The following is a 12,801-nucleotide window of genomic DNA, read 5'->3' as shown; positions in this document are numbered from 1 at the left end:
ACCAGAAGACCGCTGACTCCATGGGGTTGGCTTTGTCATAAAAAATGAACCAGCCAACCACCTCAGCGAGCCCCCTTATACATTAAACGATCGTCTTGTGACCCTCCGGCTCACCCTAACCCAGAAAACAGCATGCCACAGTCGTCAGCTCATACACCCCAACCCTACATGCAACAGATGAGGCTAAGAGGAACTCTACTCCAGCTTTAATCACTTGCTGTCCAGTATTTCCAAGGAAGACAAGCTGATCTTCGTCGAAGACTTCAATGCCAGAGTTGGGAGGGACACAAACCTTTGGAAAGGTGTGATTGGCAAGGAAGGTGTTGGAACGGCTAACACCAATGGAGTCTTTCTTCTGATGAAATGCCTTGAACAGGGCCTGATCATAATGAACACCCTATTTCATCAGAAAGACAAATACAAGATACCATGGCAGCACCCTCACTCCAGGCATTGGCATTTGCTTGACTATATCATCGTCAGAGCAAAGGACTGCTAAGATATTCGCATCACCCGTTCCATGATAGGAACCGATGACTGCTGGACCGACCATTGCCTAATCCGAGCTAATATCTCCATAAATCCAGTCCAAAGACGGCAGCGGCAGAAGAAGTAGGAAAATCAATGTCAATGGTATCAAGGATTCTGCGAAGGAAGACCGACTCAGACAGTGTCGTACAAGCAACTTCGTGATGCCGAAAGAACAGGAACCACAGAACATCCACAATGCCCTCAAACCTACCATAATCAGTACTTGTGAAGATACTCTTGTTTCTCAACCAGGAAACATCAAGACTGGTTTGGTGAGACCAACCAGGATATCCAGGAGCTACTAAATCACAAGCGCGAGACATTCCTGAACTGGAAGCATCACCAAAATTCGAGGGAAAAAAAGCAGGTAGACAGACAGGCTGATGAGGCTCAACAAAAAAATCCCGTGGGCCGAAACAGCGCAGGAAGCACAGCAACGACATGCGTGGATTCTTCGGCGCAGTCAAGACCATTTACGGCCCAAGTACCCAAAGTTCTACCCCAGTGAGAGCAAAGAATGGAGTGGCGCTAATCAAGGACAGAGAGGCAGTCAGCACTCGTTAGAAGGAGCACTCAGAAGATCTCCTCAATTGTGACTCAGTCCTTGATGAGAATGTCCAGACCACATTCCATAGCATATCATGACCTCAGCACAAACCCAGCCCGACATGAGATCGAAAAGGCACTCTTGACACAAACACCTGGGCTCATCTCCCTTATCTGGAAGGAGGAGAGCATGCCAGGGGATCTCAGAGACACCGTAATTGTGACCATCTTCCAAAAAGGCAACAAGAGCGACTGCAGTAACTACAGAGGGGTATCCCTGCTGTCCGACACAGAGGTCATCGCATGAGTGCTTCTCAACCGCCTCCTCCCAATGGCTGAAGAGCTCCTACCGGAATCACAGTGTGGATTCCGTCCATCAAGAGCCTTAGTGGACATGATCTTCACAGCAGGACAACTCCAAGAAAAATGTAGGGAGCAGGAGGAACTTTTATACACGGCCTCTTTGACCTCACAGATATCTTCGACTATCAACTGGGAGGGATTATAGAATATGTTCCTCAAATTTGTCTGCCGGGACAAATTCGTCACCAGCCTCCACTTGCTGCATAATGACATGCAAGCTGTAATCCTTGCCAACGGACCTACCGCGATCCAATCCAAGTGCAAAGTGGAGTAAAGCAAGGCTGTGTCATTGCACCAACGCCCTTTTCCATCTTCCTCGCTACAACATTCCACCTCATCTCCATGAAGCTCCCTGTCGGAGTAGATCTACTCTACAGGACAAGCGAGAAACTATTTAACCTATGCCATCTCCAGTCCAGAACCAAGGTCACTCCAACGTCTGTCAACAAGCTGTAGTACGCTGATGACACTGCGTATGCATTCGTGCAGAGGCCAAGCTTCAAACCCTCATCGATGCATTCACGAAAGCATATGAAAGAATGGGCCTTAAGCTAAACATCCGGAAAACAAAGGTCCTCTACCAGCCTGCTCCCGCAGCACAACACTGCCCCCCAACTGTCAAGATCCAAGATGGACCACTGGACAATATGGATCACAACTCATACCTTGGGAGCCTCCTCTCAGCAAGGGCAGACATTGACAATGAAACTCAGCATCGCCTCCAGTGTGCCAGTGTAGCCTTCGGTCGTCTGAGGAAAAGAGTGTTTGACCATAAAGACCTCAAACCTGGCACCAAGCTCATGGTCTACAGGGCTGCAGTGTTACCTGCCCTCCTGTATGTGTCGGAAACATGGACACTATACAGCAGACATCTCAAAGCCCTGGACAGATGTCACCAGCGGTGCCTCCACAAGATCCTACAAATTCAGTGGCAGGCTCCAATATCAGTGTCCCCTCTCAGCCAATATCCCCAGTATCATGACACTGGTCATGGTTAATCAGTTACGTTGGGCGGGCCACATTGTCCGCATGCCTGACACAAGACTCGACTCCCAAAACAAGCTTTCTACTCTGAGCTCTGTCACAGCAAGAAGAAATGCTACAAGGACGTCCTTAAAGCCTCCCTGAAAAAAATGTGACATCTTCACTGATTCATGGGAATCTCTTGCCCGAGACCACCCAAAATGGAGAAGAAGCATCCACGAAGGTGCCAGCCAGTTCGAACAATGCCTAGACAGCGACCAAGTACAAAAGCGGAAGGGGCGTTTGGAAATTCGAGCATCCCATCCACTTACCTCACAAAACACCACCTGCCTCACCTATGGCAGAGAGTGCAGATCCAGAATTGGACTATTCAGTCACCGAAGGACCCATAACCCTGGAGTGGAAGAAAGTCATCCTCGTTCCAGAGGGACTGCCTAAGATGATGATAGCGGTGCTGTATTAAGATGATGTGCTGGTATGGAATGGCCAGTTAGCTACTTCTCTAGGTAGCTTAATATGCATCAAAGTAGTTGACCATCAAGAAAGAGACTTTAAGTCTTATAACGGCTCTTCAACACTTTGAGATATGTGTAACCAATAGTCAGAGAGAAGTACTAGCTTATACAGACCACAACCCACTTGTTTCTGGAAAAGAACAGAAAAATGAACCCCAGCTTGTTTCATTGGAGTTCCACGGTACAGCCATTTACATTAAAAATTGTGCATGATGCAGGGGAAAACAATGTAATTGTTGATGCTCTGTTCAGTGCATAAACGGATGTAAAGAGAAGGCTCGGAGTTATGAAAATTTTATGATGCTTGAATCCTGCTGATCCTAATTGTTAATGGTCAAGTCCCCATGATTTTGTAAATGTGATATGTATAATTGTGGAATATGAAAATGTTACCTGGATATAATAAGCTATTTGTTAAAAGGTTTATGATGTTATGATGTATTTCTACGCTGTTGTAAAGAAAATGTTACTAAGGTAAAGTTTTTTTTTTCCAAAAAGGGGTAAATGTGATGGAATCCACAGGACCAGTGGGGGAACATGTGCGAGCTGTTGTCTGAACAGATGATTGTCGAATGTTCAGTTAGGTACACTAAGCTTGGTTTCAAAGAAACAAACAAAATGTGAAAGAAAAACTTTGGGTTTCTGGGGAAACTGAAACTAATTGGAACTAGATAAAAGGGCACAGAGCCATCTGAGCTCAGATCATGCAGGAGTGGAGTGCCGGCAAGCTGAAGAAAGAGGGCTAGATCCAGGAGCTGTTTTGGTTATTTAAAGTAACTGATTAAACAGACCCAGCCATACAGTGCATAGGGTTGTCACCAAAGGGCTCGGTTACAGGTAATACTAATGGATCCATTAAGATCGTCATGAGCTGAGCTGGTTCTGGAGATGTGTGCTGTTTTGGGTGAAGGCCGTAATCATGGAGTTTGGGTTGAAGAGGAACTGCTGTTGGATGCGAATCAGAGGCCGCCTTTTGGAAGTCAGGAGCTGGAGCTCTACCTGAGCAAGTTCAGAGCTTTGAAGAACTTTGTGGCTGTAATTGGTGCCATATGTGCTGAGTGGTATCACAGGTGGCTCAGATGCAGAAGAGTGGAAGGGCATAGTGATAGGGGATTCGATAGTCAGGGGATGAGACAGGCATTTCTGCGGCAGTAAACGCGACTCCAGGATGGTGTGTTGCCTCCCTGGTGCCAGGGATAAGGATGTCACGGAGTGCCTTCGAGGGAGAGGTCGTGGGCCACATTGGTACCAATGACATAGGTAGGAGGAGGGATGAGGTCCTGAAAGGAGATTTTAGGGAGTTAGGAAGGAAATTAAAAAGCAGGACCTTCAAAGCAGTAATCTCAGGATTACTCCCAGTGCCACGTGCTAGTGAGCATAGGAATAGGAGAATTGATCGATTGAACACGTGGCTGGAGAATTGGTGTAGGAGGGAGGGCATCAGATTTCTGAGGCACTGGGACCAGTTCTGGAGCAGGTGGGACCTGTACAAGATGGACGGGCTACACCTTAACAGGACCGGAACTAACATTCTCGCAGGGAGATTTGCTGGTGCTGTTGGGCAGGGTTTAAACTAGCTTGTTAGGGGGATGGGAACCTGAGGGGTCGCACAAATTGGAAGGAAGTAAAGCTGGTAACAGGAGGTAGAAAAGTAGCAAGTGACATTAGAAGGCAGGAGAAACAAAGGTGAGCATCAACTAGACTTAGAATGCAGAACGTCAAGACGACAAGGTTAAGGGCACTCTACCTGAATGCACACAGCATTCACAACAAGATAGATGATTTAAAGGCCCAAATAGAGGTAAATGGGTATGATCTAATTACCATAACAGAAATGTGGCTACAGGGCGACCAAAACTGGGAACCGAATATTCAAGGATATTCGACATTTAGGAAGGACAGGCAAAAAGGTATAGGAGGTGGTGTTGGACTGATAATAAGGGATGGGATCAGTACATTAGTAAGGGAGGATCTCAGATCGGAAGAACAAAGTGTGGAATCTGTTTGGATAGAGCCAAGAAACAGCAAGGGCAGAAAATATTGGTAGGAGTTGTTTATAGGCCACCAAACAGTTGTGGGGCGATTACAGAAACATGTGGCATGGGTAATACAGCAATCATGGCTGACTTCAATCTGCAAATAGAGTGGATAAACCGACTGAGCACTAATGCTGTGGAGGATGAGTTTCTGGAGTGTGTTGGGGATCGTTTTCTGGAGCAGTATGTTGAGAAACCGACTAGAGAACAGGCTATTTTAGATCTAGTATTATGTAAGGGCTAATTAATAATTTTTTAGGTTAGAGATACAGCACTGAAACAGGCCCTTCGGCCCACCGAGTCTGTGCCGAACATCAACCACCCATTTATACTAATGCTACACTAATCCCATATTCCTACCAAACATCCCCACCTGTCCTTATATTTCTCGACCACCTACCTATACTAGTGACAATTTATAATGGCCAATTTACCTATCAACCTGCAAGTCTTTTGGCTTGTGGGAGGAAACCGGAGCACCCGGAGAAAACCCACGCAGACACAGGGAGAACTTGCAAACTCCACACAGGTAGTACCCGGAATCGAACCCGGGTCCGTGGAGCTGTGAGGCTGCGGTGCTAACCACTGCACCACTGTGCCGCCCTAAATCTTGTTATAAATGAATCTTTAGGGATGAGTGAGCATAATATGATGGAATTTTACATTACGTTTGAAAGTGAGGTAGTTCAATCTGAAGCCAGCGTGTTAAATTTGAACAAAGGAAATTATGAAGGCATGAGGGGAAAATTGGCTGATGTGGATTGGGAAAATACTTTAAAAGGTGTGTTAATACATAGGCAATGGATAGTCTTTAAAGAAATATTACATAGTTTACAGCAACTATACATTCCTTCAAGACACAAAACCCTAAAAGTAAAGGCAGTCAACCGTGGATAACAAAGGAAGTTAAGGATTATATATGATTAAAAGAAAAGGCCTATACAGTTGCCAGAAATAGTAGTTACCTGAGGATTGGGAGGATTTTAGAATGCAAAGGAGAACCAAGAAACTGATAAAGAAAGGGAGAATAGAATATGAATGTAAGCCAGCAAAAGATATAAAAACGGACTGTTAACGCTTCTACAGGTACATAAAAAGGAAATGTTTGGCTAAGACATGCGGGTCCATTACTGGCAGAGTCAGGAGACTTTATGATGGGGAATAGAGAAATGGCAAGGAAGCTAAATGATTACTTTGTGTCTGTCTTCACTGAGGAAGATACAAGAAATCTCCCAGAATTAAATAAAAAATAAATAAAAATGCTAAACAGAGATGGGCCTATACATTGAAGGGGAAATTTTCATTAGAAATATGAGGGAACTCACCTTGATTTGAAGGTGATACCCTTGTTAATAAAAAAATGGCGGCACAGTGGCTCAGTGGTTAGCACCGCAGCCTCACAGCTCCATGGACCCGGGTTCAATTCTGGGTTTGTGTGCGGAGTTTGCAAGTTCTCCCTGTGACCGCGTGGGTTTTCGCCGGGTGCTCCTGTTTCCTCCCACAGCCAAAGACTTGCAGGTGATAGGTAAATTGGGCATTGTAAATTGCTCCTAGTGTAGGTAGGTGGTAGGGAATATGGGATTACTGTAGGGTTAGTATAAATGGGTGGTTCTTGGTCGGCACAGACTCGGTGGGCTGAAGGGCCTGTTTCAGTGCTGTATCACTAAATAAAATAAATAAATAAAAATAATAAAATAAAAATTAGAGATCCAAGGGATTGGGGGAACGAGGAATTGAAGGAAATTAGTAAGAAAGTTGTATTGGAGAAATTAATGGGGCTGAAGGTTGATAAGTCCCCATGACTGGATAATCTACATCCCAGAATGCTGAAAGAGGTAGCTATGGAGATAGTGGATGCATTGATCATCTTCCAAAATCCTATAGCTTCTGGAGCGGTTCCTGCAGATTAGAAGGTTGCAAATGTCATCCCATTACTTAAGAAGGGAGGGAAAGTGCTGGAAAATGGGATTAGAATAGATAGGTGCTTGATGGCACGATGGGCCGAAGGGCCTGTTTCTGTGCTGTACAACTCTATGAGAGAAAACAGGGAATTACAGACCTATTAGCCTTACATCAGTCATTGGGAAAATGCTAGAATCTATTCTAAACAATGTGATAAATGGACACTTGGATAATAATGATCTGATTGGGCATAGTCAACATAGATTTATGAATGGGAAATCATGTTTGATGAACCTGTTCGGAGTTTTTTTTGAGAATACTACCGAATTTCTAAAGGGGAGTTGGTGGATGTGGTGTTCTTGGATTTTCAGAAGGCTTTTGATAAAGTCCCTCACAGGAGATTGGCTAGCAAAATTAAAGCACATGGGATAGGAGGTAATTAATTGGCATGGATTAAGGATTGGTTAACAAGCAGAAAACAGAGAATAGGAATAAATGAGTCATTCTAGCATGGCAGGCTGTAACTAGTGGGGTACCGCAGGGATCAGTGCTTGGGCCCCAGCTGATCACAATATATATCAATGATTTAGGTGTGGGGACCAAACGTAGTTTGCGTGATGACACAAAACTAGGTGGGAATGTGTGTTGTGGGGAAGATGCAAAGTGGCTTGAAGGGGATTTGGACAGCCTTAGTGAGTGAGCAAGAGCGTGGCAGATGGAATATAATGTGGTAAAAGTAATACATGGATGGACAAAAACAAATTCTGATTGGTCTCACTATGTTTTTGTACCTGCAGTGAGAGAACATTTAAAAAAAAAGAAAACCTGAAGATAGCCAAGCTATTCATTTATTAGACAATTGTCGTGCTTGCCCTCATGAATCAAAGTTAGCGTCCGGTAATATTTTTACCACCTCCCTGCCTGCCAATGTTACAATGGGTTGAATGGCCTCCTTCTGTGTTGTAACAATTCTGTGACTGTTACCAAAGGATCAGGGCGTTATCTAGAATATGAAATGCTTTTACAGGAGAGATTTCTTAAGAAAGTTGATCAGTCATGAAGGCAGAATCCAAAAATTTCAAATCAAGTTACAACATTAAAAGATGCAATTTTCAATGTGGCTTGGGCATGGAATTCAGTTAAAGGTAAAACATTAAGGAGGGCTTGGAGAAAGTTGTGGACCAGTTTCATGCTTGCAGAAGTATCTTCTGATGAAGAGGAATTTGAAAGGTTTAATATTCGCCATTAAAAAAAAAATCACAAATTCTTAACATGCTGAGGGACGTTCCTTCGACAAACCCAGTCGACCAGCTTAAGTGAAAGTGACGTGGAAGATTGGGTTGAAGCTGACAAGGAGATTGAAGCGACACATATTGTTAAATGATGCAGAAATAATAGTGCCCTGAATCCTGAGAAGTCAAAGGAAACTGTTGGCCAGGGGCTGCAAGAAACACAGAATCAGTTACAAACTGCTGGAATTGTTTGACCTGTAGTAACCTGGAGCTCGGACACTGGCCTGTGCTGGTAAAAACCAGTTTGAACTAATTACTTTATGGGACAAGACAAAGAACAGGACACAGGAAAAGGGCCTTATTTGGACACTGTGATACCGGGGTCTTTGGGCCTGGGCCAATTAAGAGAAGCTGTGAACGAGGTGAGCAAGCTTAAGCCAATCGGAAAGACACAGCTCAGATTTGGAGAGATAAGCAACAGGATAAGAATAGAGCTTTTTGGGCATAGAGCCAGCGAAAACTCCGGAGATCAACCATCGTGGAAGCGGAAGACCCTGCGTGAGCGACGCGGCGACAACGTAGAAAAAAGAGAGAGAGAGAGAGAGAGAGAGAGAGAGAGAGAGAGAGAGAGAGAGAGAGAGAGAGAGAGAGAGAGAGAGAGAGAGAGAGAGAGAGAAAAAGAAAAAGAAAAAGAAAAAGAAAAAGAAACGCCTGGCCAGCGTTAACTCTCCCTTTTTCGGGTAATATCCTTTGTATTCTGTGACTAGGACAGGGAAAGGTCAGAGGAACCTAGTGGGTGTGCTTATGAATTCTAGCTAGTTTTGTTATTAACTGTATAACTCAGGGGAGTTGTATGTTTTTGTCTAAGTGTATAAGCCTTATTCTTACATTGTACAACAATGTGAATAAAGTAAATTGATAGTTAAAGAAAGGACTGAGTTCCCCCTCTTTGTACTAAGCCAGTAACTGTAGCTGTGGACAAGGGGGAATTGACTCCGCTCCACGGTTAACAAAACTGAAGAACACTCTGCAGAAGATTATTTTACTGAGGAACAGAAGATAACTTGGGCTAATGCTGAAGCATTAGGCAGTGTTAGGATCTATTATTAGGGATGTGGTGATAGGGCATTTAGAAATTATATGATTAGGCAAAGTCAACAATCTCATTAAAAGGAAATTTGCGTTTGACAAATCTTTTTTGAGGATGTAACTGGCAGGGTAGATAATGGAGAAATCAGTGGATATAGTATATTTGGATTTTGGGAAGCATTTCGACAAAGTGCTACACAAGAGGTTGTTACACAGAATAGGGCTTAAGGAATTGGAAATAATATATTAACATGGATCAAGAATTGGTTAACGGTCAGTAAACAGAGTAGGAATAAAAAGGTAATTTTCATGTTGGCAGATTGTAACTAGTGAAGTGCCGCAAGGATCAGTGCTGGGGCCTCAGGTGTTTACAATTTATATCAATGACTTAGATGAGGGGATCAAGTATAATTTATCCAATTTTGCTGACAATACAAAGATAGATGGGAAAGTAAACTGCGAGGAGGACACAAAAAGATGGCAGATGGATATAGACAGGTTAAATGAGTGGGCAAGAACATGGCAGATGGAGTATAATGTGGAGAGAAGTGAAATTGTCCACTTTGGTAGGAAGAATAGAAAATCCGAACAAGTTTTTACAAAATGAGAGACCAGCAAATGTTGGTATGCAGAGGGATCTGTGTGTCCTTGTACATGAATTAACATGCAGGTACAGCAAGTAATTAGGATGAAAAATGGCATGTTGGACTCCACCTGCTTACAATAAAGGCTAAGAGTAAGGAAGTCTTACTGCAATTACATAAGGCTTTAGAGAGATCACACCTGGAGTTCTGTGTACAGTTCTGGTCTCCATTACAAGGGAAGGATATACTTGCCAAGGAGGTAGTGCAAAAAAGATCGATTCCTGGGATGGGTTGTCCTATGAAGAGAGATTGAGATATTCTCTGGCGTTTAGAGAATTAAAGGTGATCTCGTTGAAACGTCTAACATTCTTAGAGGGCTTTACAGGGTTAATGCTGTGAGGCTATTTTTTTAAAAACTTTTTATTCATTCATGGGATGTGGACATCAGCTGGCAAGGCCAGAATTGATTACCCATCCCTAACAATCCTCGAGAAGGTGGTGGCGAACTGCCTTCTTGAAAAGCTACAGTCCATGTGGTGAAGATACTCCCAGAATGCTGTTGGATAGGGAGATCCAGCATTTTGACCCAGAGACGACGAACGAATAGAATCGTGGGTGACTCAACAGGTTGTAATGTTCCCATGAATCTGCTTCCCTTGTACTTATAAGTGGTAGAGGTTGTGGGTTTAGGAGGTGCTGTCGAAGAAGGCTTAGTGAATTGCTGTAATGCATTTTGTAGATGATGCACACTGTTACACTGTGTGCCGGCAGCGAATGTTTATCTTTGGAATTCTCTCGCACAGAGGGCTGTGTATGCTTAGTCGATGCGTATATTCAAGACTGAGATCGTTAGATCTTGAACTTGAAGAGAATAAGGGGTATGGGGATAGTGGGGAAAGCAGAGTTGAGGTAGAAAATCAGGCATAATTTTATTGAAATGACGGAGTCGGTTATTTCTTATGTACTTACAACCCAGTGAATATTTTCAATAGCTCACTGAGAACAGAGGAGGTGCCATATAATTGAAGCAAGCCAAATTAAATCCCGGAATTAATAGACCAGAGTTTATCTTTGTGGTGAGAAAGTTAATCAAGCATCATAGAAGATGCTATAAATGATTATCTAGAATGCTGAGGGCTGGTAGCAGACATACAATATAGTTTCAGAAAACAGATGACATGTGACAAAGTGAATCCAGATTTTTGAAGAATTTACTTCAATGTTGGATCAAGGAGATGCAGAAGGCAACATCTCCTTAGATTTCCAAAAAGCTTTTGATAAAGTGCCTCATTCGGGGTTGTGTACAAAAGTTATGTCCCATGGTATAAAGGGCAAGATTGCTACATGCATCACAAATTGGATAAGGGGTGATAAGCAAAGGGTGATTTTTGAAGGCAATAGCTTTGCAATGGGTTTGGTAATTAGTAGAACCCTCCCCAGGGCTCAGAGTCCACTCCTCTATTTATATTCATCATTGATATAAGGAAGACAGATAGTACAGTAATTGATCTGTGGATGATTTCAAATTGCATGGGCAAAAAAGACAATAGAAGAGGGAAACAGATTGCAACGGGATCTTCAGAGACTTAGGAAGTGGGCCCAGGGCCTTTCAATGGACACATAAGTATGCAGTTACCCGCATTGGTGCAAAAAGTAAAGATACAGAGTCCTGTTGCAGTGGATGAGGGCTTTTGATCGCAAGGGAGGAAGACTTGGGAGTGCTCATTGACTGAAACTTCAAGCACACTGTCAGGAAGCTACAGCTGAAATTAACAGTGTCCTGGGCTGCACTGGTTGGATTAAAAGCAGTATAATACTAGAGGCACAGTAATAAGGTGACATCAGGCTTTAGTGAACCTCATTTGGAGTATTGTGTACAATTTTTGTGCCCCAACCTCAAGAACAACAGTGTGGCTCTCGAGAACGCACAGAGCACAGAGAAGGACAAAAAGGATGATCCAGTAGCCTCCCTAGGGTAGACAGGGACCAGAAATGTACCCTTAGTAGCACAAGCCCCTCCAACCCTGCTACCCTCAGCTCTATACAGGTGAGGTGGCCTCCCACGGACCGGCACACTGCAAAGGGATCAATGTGGGATAGTCATCGAAAAGTACGATCCTGTTGTTACTGTTGGCATCTCATCCCTGAGGATTTTCAAGCCCACAGTCTTAAAATTAGGCCAAGGTGTGATTCTCCAGTCTGTGCATTGTGCTGACTCACCACATAATATTCAATTGATCAGTAGATTAAAAACCGGACTACCTTGTTCCATGTGAAACACGATCAATCTGGCCAGTGTCATCTTCATAATTGCCTCCCCTTTTCCTGTGGTAGAGACCGCACCGCTCTCATTATCAGCATAGCCTCCACTTCCTGCCCAAAATAACATATGTAAATGTAAAGATGGCTGTCCATGATCTAAAATACTGCACTGGAAAGTATGCCAGGGATTAATCACCATGCAGCGAGCTGGGTGGATTTTATCTGACCACTGTGCATGACACATACATAACACACACCAACAGCTTCTGCAACTCATCTAGTTCTGAAGAGTTGCTGGTTCAGCAAGGGGTACAAAGTACCAGCGAACCGCATCACAAAGCAGTAGGATGCAAATATTCTCCTGAAATTATTCACCAGAGCTCACGCTGCCACGAAGATATCAGCTCTGACTGAGATTCCCAGTTCAGAGTTGTCACCTTCACATGGAGCCAGAGACCAAGGCACAGTCCAAGGATATAGGGAAAGAAATAAAAGAAAGTCAGAGTCATTACAGCACAGAAGGAGGGCCTTCGGCCCATTGAGTTCATGCTGGATCTCTGTAGATCAATCTAGTCCGTCCCATTCCCTGCTGTATCCCCATAGCTCTGCAAGCTAATTTACCTCAAGTGCCTATCCAATTTCCTTTTGAAATTATTGATCTTCTCCATTTCCACCACACACGTAGGGAGAGAATTCCAGGTCATTACCACTTGCTGCATAAAAAAGATCTTCCTCACAGCTCCCTGTATCTCCTGCT

General features: G+C 43.7%; 1 protein-coding gene across 4 annotated transcripts in view; it reads right to left on the bottom strand.

Annotated features, from left to right (window-relative positions):
* The window catches only part of asrgl1 (asparaginase and isoaspartyl peptidase 1), an 81,541-nt gene that overhangs the window by 25,063 nt on the left and 43,677 nt on the right, over window positions 1-12,801 (bottom strand). For 3 of the 4 annotated variants that reach the window (XM_068020109.1, XM_068020110.1, XM_068020111.1), the window contains exon 6: window positions 12,045-12,155. The exons of the other annotated variant lie outside the window; for it this stretch is intronic. In XM_068020109.1, the coding sequence (XP_067876210.1) occupies window positions 12,045-12,155 (111 nt within the window). The remainder of the gene's footprint in view (window positions 1-12,044; window positions 12,156-12,801) is intronic. 4 annotated transcript variants of the gene reach the window in all.

This window comes from Heterodontus francisci, chromosome 3 (genome assembly GCF_036365525.1).
Source record: "Heterodontus francisci isolate sHetFra1 chromosome 3, sHetFra1.hap1, whole genome shotgun sequence".
Taxonomy (NCBI): Eukaryota; Metazoa; Chordata; class Chondrichthyes; order Heterodontiformes; family Heterodontidae; genus Heterodontus; species Heterodontus francisci.
This window is presented reverse-complemented; position numbering and strand designations above follow the sequence as displayed.